Genomic DNA, 25,473 nt, shown 5'->3' on the forward strand with positions numbered 1-25,473 from the left:
TCTGTATAAGCTTAACGGTATATATCTGCATATATAAGAAATCAAAGAAATCATTGGAAAACCTTAAATCAGTCAAATAGGATAGTGGCCATTGGTTTAGACGTCTGTATCATCAGTTCTGGTTCAGGAACCAGAAATAAAGATAAGGTGGGAGGGGCCAGATCATTGCAAAACAACTGTGCCTTTGCAAACAACAACAAAAAAAACCATACATCAGCCATTTAACTTTTTTGTGTAATCAGTTATTTTGGTTTTTAATTTTGTGAAACTTTTACATTGGAATTATATTAAAAATCTAAATATGCTTTATTTAGACTTACTTTACTTCATTCATGTGGGCATTTAAAAATAAAACTTGCAATAATGCTTTATATTATTGTTTTTGTGTTGTAGAATGCGAAAAAAACAGTAAATGAACATATGTTGTTTTTTTTGTTGCAAGGGCTCAATTGTTGCCCACTAGGGGCAGGTTTTAAGACATAAATGAGGGCGTAAAATGTTGCCACAAATGCTATAAATATTACCATCTGTGTTAGTGTGGTAATGTAGTTAATATTAATTTATGTCAGACTTGGGTAACTCTTGAAAAAGAGAGAGAGAGAGAGAGAGAGAGAGAGAGAGAGAGAGAGAGAGAGAGAGAGGAGAATCATTCTTCTATTTGTATTAATGGTTAGTAGTATAGTGAGGGGTTGATAATGCTGCCATCCTTCTAGGGGACTGGGCAAGTGTTCTATGCTATACAAATAAGAGTGCCTGGGCAAGACATTTACATCATGTGATTGTAAAAAAATGGAAATGTATTAGACATGTAGTTCTTGTAATGCCTACAGGTTTGTACATGTCTCTGTTAAAGTGGAACCAGCCAGTGAATCAGCCCTTGATGGAGGTTACTATGTTTTCCACAGGAAGCAGTCTGAAGCTGCTAGCTGGGTGGTTGAGTAAAGCCCTGCTTCAGCCGGGCACTCATGTGCTTGTGTGAGTGTTCAGTGTATTGAGTCATTTTTGGCACCACAGGTGTAGAACACAAACGCTGTGCTTTCTGACAAATCTTACTAGCGGAATCATTAAAGCAGCAAGCAGCCCCAGCATCTGTATTTTAAGCACACACACACACACACACACACACGTACACGTGCACACACATGCCTGCCATCATCTTTCATGTTGCTGGCTGTGTTGTTGTAGGTCTGTCTGTTTACAGAGTGAGTCTTTGTGGGGTAAAGACATGGAAAGCCACAGAAAACCTCTCAGCAGTGAGGTTTCATATCTCTTTTTCTTGTTTGATCTGCACCCTCATCAAAGGCTTGGGAGTGTGTCTGTATGCTGTTGTGGTTTGATACAGAAACATTAAAATGCAGGGGAGATGTTAGATGGACCACTTCAAACATGTTAGTGGAGGATGGCGTCATGCAGACATCTTCAAATACAATGATGTACCAAATGATTCAAAGAGAAGGCAATTCAGGCTGACACCAAGCCAAGGCTTACTACATTCTGCAGCAATTTTACAATGAAAGAACTTTCAAAAGATCTTTCAATACAGAATTTATTGTCTAAGATGTAACTATACCTTTGCCCTCATTCGGATACCTCAGCATCTTCAAGGCAAGATGTATGTTGACAATACCTCAGTAATGTTGGGGGGAAAAAAAACCAAGCATACATGGCTACCAGTCATAAATGTTAGTGCACCAGTGTTCACCCAGGCTTGTAGTTAAGGCCTCAACTCAGGCTTCTTATATTTCTTGACAGTAATATTCCATCTTGCTTTTAAGCCAAATTTGATATTGTAAAATGGAATCCAGTGATAAAGATAAATGTGATAGAATGTCATGAGAAAGGCCTTGAGATGTTTCCTTCATGCAGCAGCAAGCAGACATTATGCCAGGATCTGTATTCTGGGGAGAACTGATGGTTCCACTGAGCTTACAAAACAGCAGGCGGTGTAGCCACTGAATTACACTTTGGTTACTGTGTACTTATACCATACTTCCTATATACCTATGCTTACATATACATTACACTTTTCATGTACATGTAATTTACAGCTCTGGTGTCTCTACAGCATATGGTTGGGTAGTATTCACATGTTGTGTTCTGTTGCCAAGGCGATAACAATAGATTTGGAGAGAAGTTAAAGTCTGTAGGCTGCATGATGTCCTCCACAGCATACATCCAGAGCAGAAAAATCAAGTAGCTACAGGCATTATGCAGCTCATCTTCTGATACTTTCTACTCTGGGATTATGGAATAACAATCTCATGTGCAATTTCAAATCAGTTATCCACTTAGGTAGTGGTGTGTGTGTGTGAATGTTTTGTGTGTTCATTTGTCTGTGTAGTGAGGTGGTAGTGAGCATCAGATGAGGGTCAGGAACATTTAAATAGAGTTGAAGTCATCCTCTAAAAAGCTTTCAGAGAATAGTGTTGGTGCTAATTCTTAGTCCTGCATGTTTGAGGTCAACATGGACTGTGGTGAGCTTGATACTAAATCACTTTTACTGATTCTCTGCTTTATTGGCTCTGAGCCTGATCTGGTGTCTGCCTATCCTGTTTCCCGGTCACTCGTCAAGGACTTCGAGTAGTCAGTCTCTTCTGAGAGTATGATCCAGTTTTACATTAGGCTTGATCCGTGCATGACAAACGATTCTACCCCGCATATCCCAAGTCTGCTTTGGGCCACCGTTGGCTGAGCGGTTCAGTCACTTGTTTTCTCCTCAGGCCTGTGAGTGGTATTCCTCCTGACAGCTGAGCAACAGAAAGAAAACCTGGCTGCCTTCAATGCTATGACTGACGTCACCCTCTCAACAGGCAGCCATAACAGGGCAGGGATGGAAACCATAGAAGACCATGCTGTCCTCGCACCTTTAGATCTGCTGACACCAGGAAGATTATAAAAAACGACCAAGAAAGAGCATACTTAAATTCCAAAAGTAGATTTCTGTTTAAGATCGGTTTAATTCACAAGGACTCATGTTTAAGGAGCAGGCCTGTCTCTGGATGTGGGTGTGGGTGTGCAACACTTGCAGTCTGCACCAGACAAGCATAAAGTTGCAGTCTCTGAAAGAAGGATTACTATTTTATAAAGGATAATAAAATGTAGGGCATGAAGAGGATGAACTGTCTCTTGAAGTGCTCTCCGCTGGGAGGCTGTGCTGATAAAATACGAGCCTAACAGGATGTTAAAGCACTACACCTCTGTGACTGCTTGAACTAGTAGACCCAGATACTGGACAAGGCCTGCCAGAAGATGCATACATAGACCACTAAAATCCAGTCATGTGTGACATAATCACAGGTCAAAGAATGGCCCTCATAAAATACCAGGTCGGTGAATCTATAAGAGGGGTCTGCTCCTCTCCCGTGGCCCTGGACACGGCTGGGTTGACTTTGATTTGGAGGAAGAACTCCTGACAGGGCGATTTAGGTAATGGCTTGAGAAACTAATTATTTCCTGACATAAATTAATAATCAGTGTCAATTCAAATTATATTGTTCATGCTTGTTGCTTCATTCTGATTGGCAAACGGACAAATTACGTTTACATGTTAATGCACCTTAGCCTGGAGAGCAAAAGGAGAAGAGGAACCTGGTAAAATCACAATAGTTGAGAACAGTTTTATACATCTTCCAGATATCTTAAGCAATCGGATGGCTAGGGCTGGAGAATGGAATCAGCTCTAATGCATCAGGCAGCAGAAGCAGTCTGCACTGAGATAAATCATGACTGTCTAGATGTGCTTTTTTGGGTCAGATTTGGAGTGAGTTAAGCAAATAGATCCAACTTCAAAATCCTTTACTCTCTTCAGTCTGAATTTTAAAAAAAAATTGTAATATGACCCCATAGAAGGTTGAGGCACAATCTCAAGAAAATGGACATAATGAAAGGGCATTTATGGCTACTGTAAAAGGAAACTCAGTAGTGCCTGTGCTCCATGCCGCTTTTGTCTGAATGTAGAGCGGGAAAACTGACGCACGAAAGCCCGCATTCGTTCAGACAGTGTTCAGTCAGAAGGGTGCAGAGCTTCAGCCACACACTCATTTAACTTTACATGACCAGTCTCGTGGGACTATGTCTCCTACCTCATATGAACCTCATATGAACTGAAATTAAAGAGGTACAGACCTTTAAGACTACGGAGGTTGAAACAGATTGCTCATGAAAGTGGACACCTATGACTGATGCTACCACACCAATGGTTCATTGTTTTGGCCCTGTCGCCAGAGCCCATCAGGTGAGGCATTGATCAGGATCAGTGGGAAGCTTTGAACTGTCAGGAAGTATAAGCAATGGCCTGTCTCTCCAAAGTGAAATGGAGCTGCACTCTGAGGGTGATGAGAGACAGCGAGAGAAGAGAGTTCAGTCAGTGACATTGTAAGAGATGTGCGTCAGTGTGCCAGTACACAGTTACATAACGTCCTTCGCCACAGCAAAAAAGAATTAAGACAAGATAAAAAGAGAAGAATGTTTACAAAATACACAAGAAGAAAAGCTATTGTTGAAACCACAGAGATCATGAAGATGTGAAAAAGGAGGACACTGGAAAGGAGGACCAGTTTAAGGAGAATGAGAGAACATTTAGGAAATTATGGATTGCTTCACACTAAGACATCAAAACACAGTGTTTTAATAGTCATGCTTAATGGTGTGGAGTACTACTTTCTAAATCACATTTTTATGTTTGAATGTTCTTTTCTCAGACATAATTGATTAACAAGACCAAAAACAAACAAACAAAAAAAATCAAATCCACGATTTTGGTAAATGCAGAGTCTATATATAATAAAAAAGCCAGCAAGGTAAAATAATTGTGATAGGTCATTTACATGAAAAATGAAAATGACCCTGTGCTGTGGACCGTAATACTCTGAGCAGATGAAAAAAAAATCAGTTGATTTTGCTCAATTGAGCTGTGCATCCACATAAGTGGGACATGTATGTAACAGTGCCCTACACATTCGCATTGTTTTGACAAGTTAGTGCAAGACTATCACACTGTACCTTATTGCAAACATTAATTTACTGAATACACACAGTCTGATTTAATGTCTTCATTAGAAATGCTTTCCCTGTTTCATTGTTTGAAACGGACACATTTCATGTGCATTTCCTCTGCTTCTAATATTACAAGGTCACTAAACATGTGAATAAAGAAAATGTACAACCTTTTTTACCTGAATGTAAAATAATAATGTAAAACCTTAATGATGCATCATAACCTCAGTGACCCCCTCTAGAAGTGAACCCGAAGGAAATAACATTTACTGAACATGGAGGGCACAAAGATAAGATAAAGATGGCAGCTGGAGCTTTGCATAAAACAATGTTTGAATGATTGGAACAGAAGATGAAAAAGGGCATGGAGAGAGAACAAAGGCCTGGAGACGTGGCATGGGTGGTGTTCTGCTGATGGGCTGAGCAACGTTTGATCAGAGCTGCCGGCAGGCCTTTCGGTTGTCACAGGTGAGTCACAGCCAGCCAGGAGGCTGGAGAATGAAGAGGGATTTCCGTCGCTGGGTTATTCTCCCATAGCTCTCTCCTCTAGTCATTTCTTTCATCCCTCTTTTTAGATCGCAGATGTTCCATTCGCTGACTCTAATGTGGTTGTAAACTTAAGGTGCCCTGCTTGGGAGTGTCCTGTCGCAAGTGCTGAGAAGCACACACCAACAGAGGACAAATCCAACTAGACAAACCAACGACTGATGAGGTGCTTTTTCCAATTCGGCTATTTTGGCGGGTTCACCAGGGCCTTTTAAAACTGTTGCACAGTAGGTTTTAATGTTTCTGAGATATTAGTCTGTTTCCTTTTCTGTTTCCTTTGTTTAAACACACTTGTCATCTGGTTTGGACTTTTTTAACAGGCCGTTATGCGTCACTCATGAACCACAATGCATCGACAGAAGCTCTTGACCAATATTTAAACACACACATTTGTGTGTGCACTGTTAGAGTTATTTGTGTTTGTGTGAATTTCCCATTGCCTGCGCATATGGTTTCAATTTATCTCAGTGTGTGTTTTATTTTGTTTTGGTTTGGCGAATCACAGCGAGTGACTGTTCCTAGTTAGCAGGGTGGATTCACTTTAGCAGGGTGGATTTTGAGAATCTGTTTCTAAAGAAAAGATCTGGAGAGCAAGTTAGAGAGTAAATACTGGAATCTCTGTACATATACATATATATATATATATATATATATATATATATATATATATATATATATATCTTTCTCTCTCTCTCTTTCTCTCTCTCCACCTCTCTCAACCCCTTGCTCAACTGTGTGTACTTTCCTATAAGCAATCTTACCCAAAGGTCACTTGAAGGTGATGCATCACTTACAAAACACTACCTACTGGTAAAAGATGACCTTAACATGACACTACATTTGGGAAACCCAGATTGAGGTATTTTTTTCTCCTAAGGGAAATTCAACTATAATAAACATTACGACAACTGAAAGTGCAATGTATTGTATTTGTCATATCAAGAACACAATGTTTCACAGAACCTCAAATGCATAAAGTGGCAGACAGTGGTTGGAAAAGCATTGCAATCCACTCTGAGTGCAGGCACTGAGCAGGGCCTATGGGAACGAGTTCTATATTTGGTTGTAGTCACAGTGCAGAGAATTGCAGTGACAGAGAATTTCCAGAGGAAGTCGCATCATCAGCTAGCAAAACCATTGTGCTGTCAGCGCTATTTATGAATAATTCTGGCTGAGGATATGACATCATGACACAAGTCACATACTTAGGAAAAAACAAATATACAATCCAGCAAACATAGGGGCAAGGTAAGAAGTACAAATGCAAGCTTACTGTAAGGCATCACTAAGGAAGTGAATTCAGATCACAGAAACACACTGGGAAACAATGATTTATTCATAAGATACTCTTTTAGTGTTCTTCCCAACGTATTACACCATAAGGATGTTTTGGTTAACACAAACAAAAGTGGATATTCTCACAGAAATGAGGAAAAAAACCCCTGAAAGATTTCCTGAGTAATAAGTGAATGGGCTATTACAAAATCTTCAGGAAATGAATGGTGAGGAATTTTGATATCTTTTTCATCTTATATTTCACAGCAAATGAAAAACAAAAAAACTGAGAAATTGAGAAATAATAATAATAAGAAGAAAGTATGTTTCTCTGCTAGCATCACTGGCCAAATATTTTGTTCACCTCACATCTCCTCCTGCCAAATCAAGGCAAGGGGACTTTGTAACGCTAACACACTGGTCTAATTAAACCATAAGAGAGAAAGGAAGAAAGGACTCAAAGAGTCCAAAATGTCAGACTTGGGTTTAGAAGGGTTAACAGTGAGAACGGGGTGAACCCCTCTATTCAACTCCTGTTCCTCTTATTGCTGCCTTTAATCTCATCTTATCAGTTCCTGACTCACAAACCCGCAAAAACTGGTCTGTTAATGAGGAGCCCTGATTCACACACTCCCACCATTAGTGAGGCTATGATTTCATGAATCAGGGAATGAGTGATTCAATTCGGGCTGCTGCGCTGTTACAGGTCTGTGCTTGCAGCACATCTGGTCTGGCGGGAGTCATAACGGGAGTGTATGAGTCCAGCTGTGGTCCTTCAAGGAGAGGGGGTGGAGCTTGCAGTCAGTGCCGCTGCTCCTGATTGGTCTGGTTCTCACTAGGGCTAACTGCCCACACTCTTGCTATGGTGGGAAAGCTCAATGGAGGAAGTTTGTGATTGTTTGTGATTGGTAATCTGAAAAATTATGAGTGGGAGTCAGATGTAATGTCCAGCATACCTTCTTCATCAAAAGAGTTTGAATCACAGTAGTCATAAGCACCAAGACACACTTTGTGTGTGTGTGTGTGTGTGTGTGTGTTGTGTGTGTGTGTGTGTGTGTGTGTGTGTGTGTGTGTGTGTGTGTGTGTGTACAGGTGGTAGGTGAGTAAATACGTATACAAAAGAAACCTTTCACAGGGCACCTAGTTTTTGGAAATTGCTTTTAAACCTCCCCCTCTACTGTGGTCTGACACCTGGCACAATGAAGAATAAAACTCTATAGTGTTCCTTTTCATTCATTGTTAATATGGTATTTTATTAACCTTTCTGTTGCCAACGTTACAAATAAAAATACGGCAAGAATTCGTGACTTCACTCTCATTTTAAATCTAATGGCGTATCACATACTATAGATATCTAATTCAAATTCTTCTCATTTTACTTACAGTATGTCCTGTACTAGTTAATAAGAGAATTGTTTTTCGACATGTCCACATCATGTTGCTGGCTGCTTCACTCGTCCGTGGTAAATGACCTCGGTTCCCAGGTGATGCTATCATCTGTATATGCTACACCACTGAACCAGAATCAAGCTATATTTTGAAGGAAGGATCATGCTTCATATGTAATGTAGTCTTCAGTTAAGCCCGTAGCATCCCTCAATTCCTCAATTCCTTTTATCAAATGAAAAGATCATTCATATTTTTACATCTAATATTGGGAAGATAACTGAAGGCAACCCTTGATCCAACATGACAGAACCAAAACCGGTCAAGATAATTTATCATGTAAGTTCCTGGTTGAACTAACAACAGCAGAAACAGTGAAATCATAATGAGACTCTTAGGACAAAAACTTCTATCTGCAAAACAACAGCAAAGAGGAAAATCACCTGGGCCCTCTGTTTTAGCCTCACAAAAACTTGAAAGTGCTTATAGTTGCTTTAACCTCCCAGCATTATATAATACTAAAAGGCTCAAAAACAGGTTTTTCTATGACAGCAGCCATAAGGGATGTAAACAGCTTGCTGTCAACTTCGGATTTTTCATCTGCTAGACAACAGGGCAGGGAAGAGAACAGAAGAGTGAGGGCCTTGCTGCTTAGAGGGAACTTGCTTAAAGGGAAAGATATACTCATTTCTTCTCCATTTCCCTCTACTTCTCCTCAAGGGAATGAAAAATGCATCTTTCCTTCGTCTGCTCTGTTTGTTATTTTAAAAGGTCTCCAGTGCTGACCTTGCCATGATGGAGAGGAACAGTGTAAATTGAGTGTTGTAGGATTCTCGTCCCCTCTCTATAACATGTCCCTTGGTGTGAGGATGTGGGTGGCAGACGGTCCTCTGTTGATGGCCCCACATTACCCATAGTCCTTCTCATGTCAATCAGCCCCAGTGCTGCTAGGCTAAAGTAGCTATTTTCATCCAAAGAAACATCAGCCTTTTAGACCTTAATTCAAAATCTCATAGGCAACATAAAAAGGTTTAATTTATGCTGATTGCAGTATAATAGAAAAGAAGGTTCAAAATACACATGACAGCCTTTGACTTTGTCTTGTTTTAAGGGGGGTTGGGGGATTTTCTACTGAAATGTTTGGCTTTGCTATTGAAAAGTTATTAACTGAATAATGCTGGTCAGCACAATGAATCCTATTATTCTTTTATTTATTTTAGGTACTGTTACTATTATTGCAACAGCCATCACTTGAACTCTGTAAAAACACTGACTCTTTGTCTGGAAAACCAGATTATAGTATATTGTCCCTACCACTTGCTGATGATTTGCTTTGCACGGGTACTGGTGAGCTCCATTTCCGGTGTTCAGAGTCACCATCGCTGTTATTACCTCCTATTTCCAGCCAGCATCAAGCCGGTTTCATATGTTTGTGGCAGGCACTGAAGCACTTACACTGCTATTGGCTGCATTACTGAGCATACAATGGTGCAAACATGCATTGCCTTTTAGGAGTGAATCAGAGACTTGCATTTTAACAGCTCTAATAAAAACTCTGCAGTGTCCATCGAAAGTCAATATTTGGTGCCTCCAGAAACCATTCCCAATGTGCATTTTTCACTTTTCACTTCACTTTTCAATAAGGCAGAATATGGAGTTGTTTTAACCACCAGCAGAAACTCATTCACTCACTGGGTTGGAGCATATCTGACGCTGTGCCTTTCTATGTAAACTATTATTTCTTAGTAATCATAAGATTTTTCATCATTTACTTTCTGACCCTAACCAGACAAGAATGAGATACAACCACACAGTGCGATGTTGCCATTGACACACACAAGGTGATGACCTTAGCAGAGTTTACGCCATAGACTGGCCAATAGCTTTTCCTCTCTCAGACCACCAAACTTAAGGCTGGATTTTGCAACATTGTTTGAGTGATTTATTGTTCTGAGAACTGAAACTGACCAGTGTTTGCCTTCTTCGCAAAAAATCCAGGTTCTGCCATGTGACCACATGATTTAACCAGAGACTTAAAAAGAAAACTCACTGATAATTGTTCATATGCTCATGCGCATTACTGTGTGTGAAATTCAAAATGTATTCCTACTCCAAAATTAAGCTTGAGAACAGTTTCCTCCTTAAAAGCTACTGCATGTGTGCTGACATTTCTCAGTGAGTAATTCCTGTACCAGCTCTACAAAATAGCACAGCATCTGACAGCCTCACTGAAAGAGCCGGGGACACACACTAATAGGAAGTTGCATTTTATTTATATTTCAGAAGCATACTACGTCCGGTTATGGAAACCAGAAAACCACCTGCCCTGCCTTTTCAAATGCTGGATGCCTATATTGAATTTAGGCATAGCCTAACTTTGAGGATGTGATATGCTCCAAAGGAAAGATGTTAGAGTGCCTCATAGTGTTTTTATAACTCAGTTTAAGTTTAACACGTCTTTATTTGGAGGCATCTCTGTGGTTCCTTAAACATTCTTTCACCAGAGACTATCTTACAGTAATTTCAAAACAGTGCTCAATATATGGCTCACATTGGCCAGTGTTAGTGATGCTCCTGAAAACTCCAAAGAGATTAACAAAAATTCTCTAACCCTTATTCAGTGGCCAATCTCTAAACTCAGGACTTCTGTGTAGTTAATGCTGAGTGTAAGGTAGATATTTTTGGTCGGTGAAATACTCTCAATCTACCAATTACACCTACATGAATAAAAAAAATTTGCATCATCTCAGCACGCACAACTAATCCACTATCCCATCAGTGTTAATGCTTTGTGCGGAATACTGTATTACATTAACACCCACTACTATTCCACTATCACATCAGTGTTAATGCTGTATGTAGCATTCTGCCTCCAGTTGAATACTCTGCCTGCAGTGTAATTCTCCACCTGTAGTATAATACTCTGTCTGCAGTTTAGTACCCTTCCAGTAGTGTAATATTCTGCCTGTAGTATAATGATGTGTCTGTAGTTTAATATATTAAATAATATTATATTAATAATATAATATTCTTTCAGCAGTTTAATACTCTGCCTGTAGAATAATAATCTGCCTACAGTTTCAATATTTGCTTGCACTAGATTTGTCCACTGGATTTTGCCCCATTGAACTGTAGACTTTGTATGGTTTGCTTTAACATTGTCTGACACACTTCCATTGTGCAATGTAATCATGTTTTTAGCAAAAAAAGGCTCCTTGTCTTTTTTTTGTCAGTGTGATGAGAAACAGACTAGTGAACAGTGGCATAAAGGGGAGTGATGTGGTGGATGGACTGTGCAAGGCAGCAGAGGAGCTACAGCCTAGAACTGAAATGTACCCCTATAAAATGCAGGTACATGCATGAACAGTAAGGATATGCATGTATCTTATATACAAGTATCTAAGTATATTTGTATATATATATATATATATTATATATATATATTATATATATATATATATATATATATATATATATATACACACAAATATACTTAGATATATATATATATCTTCTGTGGTATTTATATATGTGGAGTGGTGGAGTCCATGCAGATGCAGGCTAAAATAATCATGCAGCATGCCTGAATGTTCTTCATGTCTAGGTCTCTTCCCTTGCTCAAATTACCTGTCTGCATGTCAACATACCTTAAATCAGCTGGTACTCCTATCTCCAATCAGGTGATCCCCCCCCAATCAGGTGACCCCCACCCCCACCCCACACACACACAGAATGGCACAGTCCTGTAGGAGCGCACAGCTGTATGCTCATGTGATTTGAGAAAAAGTGTTGGTTTCACCATGTTTGGAATCCACAGAGCCAAGGGACCATAGCCATAGGGCAGGCTGATCAGAGATGATCCAGAAATGGAGGGAGAGACAACAGAATGAGAGGGATGGATAAAAATGTGTGTGTGTGTGTGTGTGTGTGTGTGAGAGAGAGAGAGAGAGAGAGAGAGAGAGAGAGAGAGAGAGAGAGAGAGAGAGAGAGAGAGATTTCTCCTGTGAGGTTTTCTTAAAGATCTGAATGATAGACACACAAACTGATACTATTTCACTGGGATACATTAGCATATATTATTAATTATGAAAAGTTCGTATGCGTGATTTAATCAAGTGTCATGCAAAATACCTTTATTATTTTCAATGAAAAAATCAGACAGCGAACTCGTTGCAATGATCTAATTGTACCACAAGAGGGAGTAAACATCTATTAGTAATGTACTGAAGTTTACTAAGGGTATTGCTTATTTACTTATATTTAATTATTGGATAAAACCCTTGCGAAAACACAAGATGAGCGATTAAAACATAAGGTACCGTATATAAATCTTAGATTAAAATGACATGAGTGAATAGAGATTAAACTCTGACTGACTTTTTTAAAGTGCTGCTTTTAAGTGTCAGGGATACAAGTGGTATGAATGTTATTATACTCAGAGGTATACTCATGCACAGCATGCATCATCAGTGATACATGAATCTGGATTTGATCTTTTTGAGGTGAGTTATTGTTTATCAGACAAACTATGGATAAACCTTTTATTAGTGCAGAAGATACGTTTCCACAGTGACTCCTGTGAACATGCTGACCACATGCACCCAAACTGACTAACGTTTGCAGACGTAGACTCATATAAGCCACTTGCATCGTCTTTGATGACGTCACAGCCAGTGGTTATCCTTGGCCAATTAGGAAGTTAGCCTTTTGGACATTTCCTAGAGATTTTGCGCAAAGCATGCGTGCGTAGTCTGTTTTTTTTTTTTTTTTTTTTTTTTTTTTTTTTTTTTGTGTGGTGTGTGTGTGTGTGTGTGTGTGTGTGTGTAATGGAGTGTAGTGGTTGTTTTCACAATAAAAGGAATTATAATTTGGGAAGTGAGCTAATGAAGTGTACAAATTTTTTGTTCCGATAACTGAAAAACGTAATACAAAATTAACCAATATATATTATACATGTCATAGCTTTTATGACATCCTTAACTGCATTTGTAACTGAGGGAAATTTAGTTAAACTCTCTGGAGCTTTAAAGTGCAATGCTCTTTTCTACTTTTACTGCACTCTAACAGTACATCATCTTTGAGAGTTGAACTATGAGAGTCTGCAAACACAAAGAAAGCTTTCCAACCAGTACTGGTTTCATTATAAATGAATGAATAAAAAAGACTTTGATGACCATTGATGAGAGCTGATGACATAGGATGTGACAACACTGTGACTCATAAGAATTGGTAAGCTCTTATTTAAAAATCATGTGTAATGTCTGATTAGGCAAATCCATGTATGTCCAGCTGAACTCCTGGGGTGAGCACGGTGGGGTGGGGGTGGATATTATCCCTTACAAATAGCACAAATAGAAAAAAATAAACAAAAGGAAAACAGAGAAAGAGGTAGGTAGGATGGGAGTGACAGGGAAGGAAAGCCGTATAATTACAGTAAGACAGAAAGTGGAGTCATATTGAGGAGAGAGAGGGAGAGAGAGAGGGAGAGAGAAAGAGAAAGATACAGCGAGAGAGAGCCCAGCCCACTTCTTCAAAACCATTCAGCTCGTGCATAGTGATCAGTCCCAGACCTCTCGTGAGTACGCTGCTTCCCCAGGGCTCCTCCAGAAGCTGCCTGCGTTTTCCATACGAACTTCCCAAGGACCCAGAACGCAAGCAAGAGAGAGAGAGAAAGAGATACAGAGAGAGCGCGAGAGAGGGAGGGAGAGAGAGAGAGAGCAAGAGAGAGTGAGAGAAACCCATTACAAGTCAAGTCCAACAACTGGCAGAACTTCATTTTCTTCAATCAGCACATCTCATCCCCACAGCTCTTCTTTAACAAGAAGGATTACCTTATTTTTCTTGCTTTACTTTGATTGCAATAGTTTAGATCTTTTTTTTTTTTTTCTTTTTTTTTTTTTTTTTACAAACTTCTGTCAGACTTATCACATCCACAGGTAGACAGCAGAGCTAACGCTGAACGTCAGTTGGACGGATTTTTTATTTATTTTTTTAACAAAGAGGAACTTTTGAAAACTTATTTTCTCCCCCTTTTTGTTCCATTTTCATTTTCGCTTGAATTTCGGTGCTAGTCAGCCGGACTGCTGCGGCCAGTCTGACTTGCTCCTCCAACCTTCCTCCAGAATTTGCTGTCTGCACTCCCAGGATGTCTCTACTGCCAGCTGTGAGCGGGGCCCTGCTGCTCCTGGCTCACTGCTGCTCCCTCGCTGCCATGGTCACATCGGGCACACTGGCAGCAAGCAGCCATGCGCTGCCACCCTCGCTGTCTGAGCAGGATGTCCTGTCGGCAGGATGCCCGTCCTGTGCCTTGTCCCGCATGCGGAGAGGTAGCCAGGCTGACGAGGAGGAGACACAGAGGGATGTGGTGGAGGCGGTGAAGACGCACATCTTGAGCATGCTGCACCTGCAGGCACGACCCAACATCACGCACCCTGTGCCCCGAGCCGCCCTGCTCAACGCCATCCGCAAGGTGCATGTGGGGCGCGTGGCCAAGGATGGTAGCGTCCTGATTGACAACGAGCCTCACGGCCGCACCAACGCCGAGAGCTCAGAGCAAGCCGAAATCATCACCTTCGCTGAAGCTGGTAAGTCTGAGTGTCTGTGTTGTGTGTTTGTGTGTGTGTCTGTGCGTGAGAGAATATATATATATATATATATATATATATATATATATATATATATATATATATATATATATATATATATATATATATATATATATATAAAGAGTCCGCAAAGCTGGGAGACTCATCATGCTGTGTGCCAAGTTTTGAAAGTATTGCAGTGCAGTCCAAATCGGATAGGAAAGGAAGGCGTAAGTGAGATAGTGAGAGAAGCTGGAGATTCCTGCACCTGGGATGGTAGAGTTTGAAGAAACCTGTTGCCTCTGCACAGAGGTAGAGAGAATGATTTGGGCTGTTCTGCAAATTCTTACTCTTCCTCCTCATACTGCTCTCCTCTGACAGACCAACCCTTATTCCTTTAAACTCACCATAGCCATAAACTCTTAGGTGAAGGTTTATCAGGGTTAAAGGGAAGCGCTCACTTCGATACTGACAGGCTTCCCAAAGAGCCAGCTGCAAATAGGATTTGTCGGTGGGAGACAGCGCTTGGGTTTCCCTACAGAAGAATTCTCGTCTGCCGCGCTACTCAGAGGTGCTGTCAGAATGACAATGTGCGTGAAGATGTGGGCTCTTCTCAGTCAAATAGCACAGGATGTGACAGATCGACACAGAGAAAATAGAAGCAAACGTGCTGAACCCTCGGCTGCAGACACGTGGCTTCCGAACAGCAGAGAATAGATCTACGCGACTGCTTATTTGGTTAGAATGATGCACTAGTTAAAGGTATGGCATTCACGTTAGCAGTAGGGAGACGTCAAAGAAGCAGTGAGAAAGTTAACGAGACACAGGAGCTGATGCAAGAACCGGGCTAATGACAGTCGTTTCACGTTAGAAACGAAGTTTGTTGCTCTTGGCTAAGGGTTGAACGGAAACTCTACAGTGGTCCTGGAACTACCAGAAAAAGCTGCAGCAGCGTTTTAAGACACTCTTCCCTGAAAGCCAGCACAGGTAACTGTCCTTTACTAGAATAGCATACAGAACATTTTGCTTTCGACTTTGACATTGTAGCCTTTGCAATAAATATAGCGCCATATAATAATCAGAAACAATTAAATAAACGTAAAAACAACTGAAATCTATTTCCAGCTGCTGTCCACTCTCGTACGTTACTGGCACTGGGGCTGAGGACAGACAGGCGACAGCCCGTTAAGCGTCTGTGTGAAAGAGAAAAACGTGTGTGTGACGCGGTAAGGGAACCGTTGTGTAAAAGACATTCGTCGCTCTCCAAAATACACTTTCTGTTTTAAATTGAGCGTTGATTTTGTGGCAGTTAATCAAACGACTGCTTTTCCCCCTCAAAATTTCGAAGCGCAACTCTACAACCGGACACCCTCATCAGCTCAGTTTAAAGCACCGTTGAAAAGCGAACATCACACAATAATATGATTATACTTAGTGAAGTCCCGATGCATAATTAATAACCTTTGCCACTATTCACTATTTATGAGATGGGAGTTAAAGGGTGTTAATCCCTAGATACAGCAGAATTATAAACAGACCACCCACTGCTCTTCTTAACAGTTAGGTGTTTTTATTCAGTCTGCATCTCCTTTGAATTTAGGCCTGCGATCATTCCAGAAACACTTAATTTCAACAAAAATACCCTTGTAGCAGATACACATGACACTTGTTGGACCTTAAAAACATATTGCAGGGATTTAATAAACGAACGCAACTGGATATTTCTCTAGACTACAAAATAAATCTTGACTCAGTGGTTGACTATTTTTCACAAGACATCCAACCATTTTTACTGGTTTATGAGAGTCGTATTTACCAGTGGGACAGAAACGCACAGCGACTTTACAGACTTTACACGCCAAGGATTAACCACTCCTTGTCCCTTTGTCTTGCATAATATGTACAAATTCTGTAAATTCGACGTTCATTCTTGTTGCCATTAAATGGCAGCTTACTTCTGGCAGCAGTCTCTTTACACAGACAGAGAGTTAACTACAACACTGGATGTCAGAACAATATTTGTATCAGAACAATAATATCCCGTGGTGTCAAACAGACGCGAAACACACGCACGCACGCACGCACACACACACACACACACACACACACACACACACACACACACACACACCACACACGCACACGCGTTCTCCTCGTTGCTAGATTCACTATAGTTCACTATGGTCTGCTGTCCTCTTAGATTCTTGGCAATTTAAGGTCAAACATGACCTTGATGAAGCTATCAGTATCCAAAGACAAGGACTTCATATGCAAGGACGGCAGGGACTTCAGCATGCTTACATTATTGTGAAACAAATTGGCTTTTAAACCACTTGTGTTTATAGTACTGGGGTGTCCATGTAATATTTCATATATTTGTTGAACTGCATCTCATTGCTCACAGCTCATTTCAAGTACTAAATTGTTACTAGTTTGAATTAATATCCTTGAAGTTCTGCAATTAGTGTGTTAACATGACTACAAATAACAGCTCAGTTACACTTGTGTGTCTCGAAGACACTGGAGGAATTCACTGATTTGTAAACATCACTGTCTTCATCTTTGCCAACATATATATCTTAGGAATGTGCAGTTTCTCCTTGACATGTCACTGTGGCAGTCCAATCTTGTCTTAGTGCCAGAGGTCAAAGAAATAAAATAAAATACTCCACAATGGTTGGCCGGAGACCTTTCTGAAAGTCTTCAGCACAATGATCTTTCAAGTCTAAGATCAACTGCTGCTAGGCATGTGCACATACACACATACACACACACACACACACACACACACACACACACACACACAGAGAGAGAGAGAGAGAGAGAGAGAGAGAGAGAGAGAGAGAGAGAGAGAGAGAGAGCGAAGACTTTGGTTTACAGAAGCTATTCTGGTCCTATGTGAAACTCATAGCAGGCAGCAACCAATCTGTAACTCAGTCGGTTTTTCCAAGAGCCCGTCCGTTGAAACAGCGAAGGAAAGCTGTGACAAAGTCCTATAAATATTTTCCCATATCTTTGGGGATGGTGAGATTAAAAATAAAACGGCGGACGGCTTGGGAACTTGTGTGTGAAGCTGTGACTTTGGCAGGGTAAAAAATGGGAAGTAGAAGCCTTCCCAAGATTCCTTACTACTGCAGGGAGGCTGAAGTCAAACCTCCGGCCAGCTCCAAATCTCCAAGAAAACAGATGATTATTGCTGTGGATGTGACCAGTGTGGATGCGTATGCGCACACACCTAGCCTGCCCTTCCATCACTCAATCCTTTGCTACTCAGGCATGCTTGCTACATTTGTGAGACGTGTTGTGAAACGATTACTTGCCTCGGAAGCATGTACTGCTGCTGTTCCTCTTTCTTGGAGCCTGTTTCGTCATAGAGTATAACTCAATTCCCACACTCTAGGAATCCCCAGCCATGACTGGAATCATTACAAATGCCAACCTATTAATGTCTCTCCAGAATGGCTAAGAGGTATTTGCTATAGTAAAGAGAGACTAAAGTGTTTTGGAATCAAACCAATCTCACAGAAAAGTAATGACCGGAACGACAGAAGAGCAGAACGGAAATCAGTCACTCTATGTGTTATGGTGGGGATTTGGACTTCTAGCTGTGCTTTACATTCCAGTTCCTTAAATAGTAATTCCACAAGACTTCTGAGCATATATATGAAGCCATTTCCAAATTTATAACTTTTTGTCTATCTTAGTAAAATCTAGATTTTTTGCAATTTACAAATCTTTTTTTTTGTTTGTTTTTTTTTGTACTGAAATACAGATGCTTAAACACAATTCACCAAATTCTATGCATAAAGTGAACCTATTACAGGAGCTCCTATATATTATACGAGCTCCCATGCACCCTATTCTAGCATCAATTATTGGTAACTTTGCCAGCAGATTTGTTATCTAAACTTGTTTGTGTGAGTGTGCTATAGCTTGCAGATGCTAGCTTGGGAGATGAACAGTGCATATCACATATCCAGGAAGGGAGCATACATGCTCATAGATTAAGGGTTGAGACAGTCCACCGCTAGAAACGCAGCCAGAGAGCATTGGCAGGTCAGCACATCATCCATGTGCACAGTGGATCTGCCCTCGGGGGAGGCAGGCAAGGTAGAGAGGATGAGGTGTCAGGGGTGAGATGTTAAAAGGTCAAGAAGAGGGCCGAATAGTGCGGATGACGGGGTACATAACGGAGTCAGCGAAGTGTATGGAGTGACATCAGCCTATGTTGTGTAAAGGTGTCGATTCATTTAGTGTAGTTTAGCTGTGGAACTGAGAGCAGAGAAAGTTTGGGGATCTCTTGCCTATTCTTTGAACAGAATAGCAAATGCGCTCGACTGAGAACACTAGTTATACTGCCTGTTCAGTAAATAGAAAAGCTATTTACAAAAAATATTGTGTGATTGTTTTAGTTGTTTTGGTTTTTCTTTTTTTGTAAAAAACATATAAAGGTTCTGCTGGCCACCTAAGAGTATGTGAATAAATATTATCAGGAAATGTGTGTTATACATAAAATCTTGGGGTTATGGATATTTTGGAAAATGTTGCTTTCATTCATTTTTGCCATTGTTTTGGATATGGCATTCTGATATTAATACACTCATACCAGAGTTGTTTAGTCTGTGAAATTTGTCCTCATAGTTGACATGACTGTTTGAAATATGCTGTCTGGCATTGGAGTCGAGGCAGTCAACATACACAAACTCTCACATCATTAACAGAGTCATTCTAATATTCTCTGCATTTTATAACTCACTTTATTTCACAGTTGTTCAATGCAGAAAACAGCTGAGAATCTAATTTATGAAGGGGTATTTGAAGGGTAATCCTTGTATGGTTTAATCTGCACACAGAATCTTGTATGTCAAGGCTGACCTGTCTGTTTCTTTTAAAGTTATGCTATCCTTTTAAGATCTCAGATGTGTGGAACAGTTGATAGCTAGCCTAGACCTTAACAGGAAACATTAATGTCAAGGCATTTGTCAGTGTGAGTTAACACATTCCTCGACCAGTTCTATAAGCTGTCCCTGTAAGCCCTGGTCTCTTTGAAACAACCAAGCCAATCTTTGCTTGAGGCTAGAACTATTGCCTTTAATCAGTACTGTCAACAAATTAGCCAAAGACAAATCACATCTACTCCTTACAGTTATCCCCAGGAGGAGTATAAACAAATGCCACCTACAGATGGGCATCTTCTTATAACCTCTCTTGCTGTGACCTTTTTTTTCTGGGAGGGGGTGGTACAGAATATTCGCAGAATATTTATCTCTTAGGCTTTGAGCATTGGGGCATTACACACATTACAATATGACAGGAGGTCAACATGAAGATCAAAGTGAGTGATCCCCCCTAAGGTAAACTAGATAGAGATGGGGATTAGAGAACGCATTAACCAGAGCCATGTTTAAAGAGGAGTGAGTCCACCCCCCTCCGTACACACCTCTTTAAGTTCCCAGGTGATTCTATATTGCTCCCTCCTCCCTATTTGAAGACATGGAATCGGGAGGGGAGGAATGTGTAAATGTTATTTTCCATTATTGTGTGGTAGACAGCTGTGCAAACTATGCTCTCACGGTTACACTGCTGTTTATTGTTGAGGGATTATTGTACAGCTCTGTAGTCTTTAACCTCAGAGGTTTTTATTTTTCCTCTTACACAAATGTATTGAGAGGCATGTGGAGATCGGGCACTTCCATCCCCCGTCCCGGTGGGGTGGGTGGTGGTCCTCTGCAGGCTGAAGTCCTCACTGGCAAAGAGCCCAAGATGGGTTTGCTCAGCTTAGGAAATGCTAACGATGCTCCATTCTCTTGCGTGCTGCAGATTAAAAGGGAAACAATGCACTGGCCAGTGATGGAAAAGCCCATTATTTTTAGAGTGTGCTCATGAAGCTCTTTTGTGTTTGGACAGATGGGACTAGGGATGTGTAAACACACACACGCACACACACACACACACACACACACATACACACACACACACACACACACACACACACACACACACACACTCACGCACGCACAGTGACAAACTGACATTGTTAGTATGCAGTAATTCTATAAATATGCAGCTTTCAATAGAGGTTGAATGGGAAAATGTTTTTATATCTCGGGTATGTACAATATTTACAGCAAGATAAAACATCAATAGCTATAAGAGACTCTTTATAGTTGATCACAGCCTCAAAATCCCCTCTTAGCAATAACAGTGTTTTGCGTAAAAAATAATTAATCACAGTGCTGCCTAAATGATGAAGTGCCAGTTTATAAGTGACTTTGGAAGACTCAGGGGGAGAGCTGCAAAGTTCCCACATCACCCAGCAAGACCTTCAAAATCTTGACAAAAGTGTAAAGATTTGCCACAGCAAATAAGGAGGTCTCATGTAAAGTTGGTTTGTAATCTGAAGTTTACCAGAGGCCTCATCTGTGGCTGTAAGACGCAGCAGGATCAAAGCCAGAGGGAGACTCCTTTTGTGATTCTGGGAGCTGGAGAGTCACTGAAAAAATGGCACATCTTTAGTCCCAGATGGCCACTGTGTACAGAATGCTGTCTTGGCCATGTTGTGTTACAGTACGTGCAGAAGATCTGGGTGCAGGTCAGCAGGCTCCAGGCACTTAATAGATCGTTTGGCTGGCAGCCAGCAAAGGGGCTCCTGAGGGCTTGTGTGGCCCTTAGTTATCTCAAGTTCAAGGTAGGAAGAGCAGAGTTCAGGGATAAGGATAGTGTGTGTGTGTGTGTGTGTGTGTGTGTGTGTGTGTGTGTGTGTGTGTGTGTGTGTGTGTGTGCGTGTGTGCGTGTGTGCGTGCGTGCATGTGGTGTGTTCATTTAAGTGCATGGATTCAGATTTCTGCCTTTGACATACAGAGAAGAAACAGTGGCCAGCTATTGTATAAACTTTGCTTTCCTTTGAAAAGCAGCATGAGTTAAAGGGCTTCTTGTTGCTGAAATCCAGCAAGCCTGTAGGTCCAGAACTACAGGGTCACTGCCATAACTGCAAAGCTCAAACGCTGTATTGATCTTACCACTCCCAAACAGCGACAACTCTGATGTGGTGAGCGCAGAGTCTACTGAGTCAACCGAACAGCCTCCCACTTCCAACAAACTAATGACCTGTTTGTCTCCCACCTCCTCTGTTTCTCCAGGTGAAGCTACTGGACTGATAAGCTTCCTCATCTCCAAGGAGAGTGACCAGATGTCTCTGGTGGAGCAGGCCAATGTATGGCTTTTCCTGCGGTTGCCAAAGGGGAACCGCACTCGGACCACCGTCACCATCCATCTGCTGCTGCAGGGGCCGGGCTCTGAGGAGCAGCTACTGGCCGAGAAAGCTGTGGACACACGTCGCAGTGGCTGGCACACGTTCCCAGTGGTGGCCAGTATGCAGGCCCTGCTGGAGCGTGGCGGGAGCGTACTGAACCTGCGAGTCTCCTGTCCCCTGTGCGCTGACGCCCGTGCCACGCCCATCCTGGTGACCCCAGGTGGCGGGGAGCGCGAGCAGTCACACCGGCCCTTCCTGATGGCTGTGATTCGGCGAGCAGAGGAGCAGGGCATGCAGCGGAGACGCAAGCGTGGCTTGGAGTGCGACGGCAAGGTGCGCGTGTGCTGCAAGCGCCAGTTCTACGTTAACTTCAAGGACATCGGCTGGAACGACTGGATCATCGCGCCATCCGGTTACCACGCCAACTACTGCGAGGGCGAGTGCCCGAGTCATGTGGCCAGCATCACCGGCTCCGCCCTCTCCTTTCACTCCACTGTCATCAACCACTACCGCATGCGGGGATACAGCCCGTTCACCAGCATCAAGTCGTGCTGCGTTCCCACGCGCCTCCGCGCCATGTCGATGCTCTACTACAACGAGGAGCAGAAGATCGTCAAAAAGGACATTCAGAACATGATCGTAGAGGAGTGTGGCTGCTCGTAAGACGGTATTTAAGGCTAAAACTAGAGCAGGGAAGGAGAGATGGGGTGGCCAGGCTGGCTCTGCAGGATCAGGGGCGGGGTGGGGAGGGGGAAGGATCACGCCCAAAGGACTTGGACAAAACTCCAAACAAGGAGGGGGGAGGAGACATCAAGCTCAGCCATCCCTCTGCCTCCATCTCTCCGTGGCCCTCAGCCGCAAGACGGACTCGCACACAGCGACGGGCCTCTCTCTCTCGACACGGCGGCTGCTCGCACGTGGCCGTCTGAAAATTCAGCGGGTAGTTTGGAGTGGTTCCCGCGGCACTTTCAGAAAATAAAGAATATATAATAATAATAATAATAATATATTTTTGCTACAAAGCCGAGGGAATAGGGGTGAGAGGCTATTTATGCGAGCGAGAACACATTGCAGTCCCTCCGAACATGCCCTTCTGTGTATGGGGAGACCATGATGATGAGGTGCCTGAGCAAACAAATCTCAAAACTATGCAACTTGTCAAGTATTAAGATTTATTTTTCATTGATGTGTTGTTTTGTTTATTATGTATTTACTTCTAAACACTAAAAAAGAGGAAGTCTTCTTTTTATATTATTTTGAAAGTGTGTTTTGTGTGTTTGTAAGTGTGTGTGTGTGTGTGTGTGTGTGTGTGTGTGTATTGTTGAGAGATACTTGAAAGAAGTTTGACGGGCTGCTGGAACCAAACATTTCTGTTAATTATTATTATTCTAATTATTATGACTTGTATTGTTAATTATTTTATTATATTTTCCTTCCTGCTTTTTTGTTATATTATCTTTAAAATGAGACGTTACGAACGTTTACAGTTTGCACTATGCCAACATTTTGATCAGCCTAGCCACATATACCAACGATATTTAGCGAATGACAAGAGGCACTTCAGAACGGACAAAACTTCCTAGATTAAGTTCAACCAGGTGAAGAGAAGCGAAGCAAATGGATTAAGATGGTGGACAGTGGACACACGTTTCACAGGACCTTGTGCACACATGCATTGTGTAGTGTTTTATTTTGTTATCATTATTAGTTTTTTTTAATCAAACGCCAAAGACTTGTGTTAGTGTTTCTAAACAATATTAGGCTGCATCAGAACATTTATTCCTAAAGACGTCCAGCTGAAGCCAAGGGAAAGCCCAACACTGCTATGTCTCTGTCTCATTTTTGTTGCCTATGTTTTTGTGCATTTTGCACAGCTGCACTCCCCATGTGTGTCTAGCCATCGAAATGGTGAATCCAGCACTTACGCCAACATTATAGTGGTTTTCCTTATTTTTTGAAAGCAAATGTGCAGCATTGATGTTTAAAGAAAAAGAAATTGGGAGATGTATTGTTGAATGATCTGACATTTGGATATTTATAAAATATTTCACCAAATATTGGAAGGACCCTGTATGATCCAAACCATGTCATCATTTTGTTTAACAGATATTCATTTTTTTTGTTTCCTGAAAACAGGTAACTGCAATTTCAACAAATGAAGCAATTTGGGGGAAATGCTTAATAAATGTGTTACAGTTTGACTGAAAAAAAAAAAAGCATATTTGTGGATGTATGGGAATGCATTCAAAAATGAGAATGAGAAAAATAAAGAAAAAATCCAATCCTGAAAAATACATAAAAAAGAAAAATATGTTGTAAATTGTCTTTGTTTTCGTTCATCATAACAAAAAGAATCAACACTGAAAAAAGTGAACTAAGAATTAAAAAATCTATTTTTTATTTTGTATATATGGAAACCGAGATACCAATATGCATTGCTTCATTGTACAAATCAAAAATGTGCTTGTGTGTTTTTTTTAATCTAATTTATTTTACAGTATTTTTGTTCCATTTTTTGCTTCACCATTAAAGTTAAAAGGGTGTACACTAAAGCAGATGTCTAAGAAACGTGTCGTTACTGCTTTTGGTTGGGAGCGATCTGACAAAGAAATAACATGGTCAAAGATGGCAGTACTGTTAAGAAATGCCGAGCATTCTCTGCCATTGAGCTCAGTCTGCTGCATACTGTACCACATCCCTAATTCACAAAATCAGCACCTGAAATATCAGACTAAACAGATCTTTAATCTCTTCACATGCACTAAACATAGCCACGCACACACATACGCACACACACACACACACAAACACAACATTAGCAGTCATTCAAATGCATGCAAAATTGTCTAAACTAAATAGAACCAAAGAAAACTATTTGGCCTCTCCTTTCACTTTGGCTATTTAAAACAATTATGCTTCAACAACAGACGGCTCCTCTCAACAATAGTTTCTATAGTTTTCTCAACTCAAATCTGTATAAAATAAGAGCCAAACACATAATAGCATTACTCACTGTGATGATGGTCCTATAAAACATTTTAAGTCCACAGCATTATAACCAACTTCAAAATAATAAAATAAACAATGTGAATACACATTGAAATCATGTTCAACAACCAATAATCACCAAGTTCCCATTGCTCTATTTAGCTCATCAATGCCTGAAAACAATAAAATTAAAAGCCCTCCTAGATTAGTGTTGGATCAGTGAGCATGTATATAATCAATGTATTATACACAGCAATATGAATGTAAACCAAATGGCTTTTAAAGTCACATACTGCAGCTTTAAATCAATTAGGGAGCCCTCTGACTGAGAGTAGAAAAGGGGCTATTTATAAAAACAGTTATAGTGCTTACTTGGGAAATGTCCCTAAACCACCTATGAAGAGGTGAGAGTAAAATAAGACATTGCATGTTAAGTTGGCATGATTA

General features: G+C 41.0%; 1 protein-coding gene across 1 annotated transcript; it reads left to right on the forward strand.

The window, feature by feature from the left end:
• Positions 1-13,746: 13,746 nt before the first annotated feature.
• Positions 13,747-22,733, forward strand: inhbaa (inhibin subunit beta Aa). Its single transcript, XM_027013286.2, has 2 exons — positions 13,747-14,786; positions 21,926-22,733. Exons 1-2 carry the CDS (start codon positions 14,348-14,350, stop codon positions 22,699-22,701), a joined length of 1,215 nt encoding a protein of 404 aa, XP_026869087.2. The 5' UTR covers positions 13,747-14,347; the 3' UTR covers positions 22,702-22,733.
• Positions 22,734-25,473: the final 2,740 nt, after the last annotated feature.

The sequence above is a fragment of the Electrophorus electricus genome, chromosome 10 (assembly GCF_013358815.1).
Source record: "Electrophorus electricus isolate fEleEle1 chromosome 10, fEleEle1.pri, whole genome shotgun sequence".
Classification (NCBI taxonomy): domain Eukaryota; kingdom Metazoa; phylum Chordata; class Actinopteri; order Gymnotiformes; family Gymnotidae; genus Electrophorus; species Electrophorus electricus.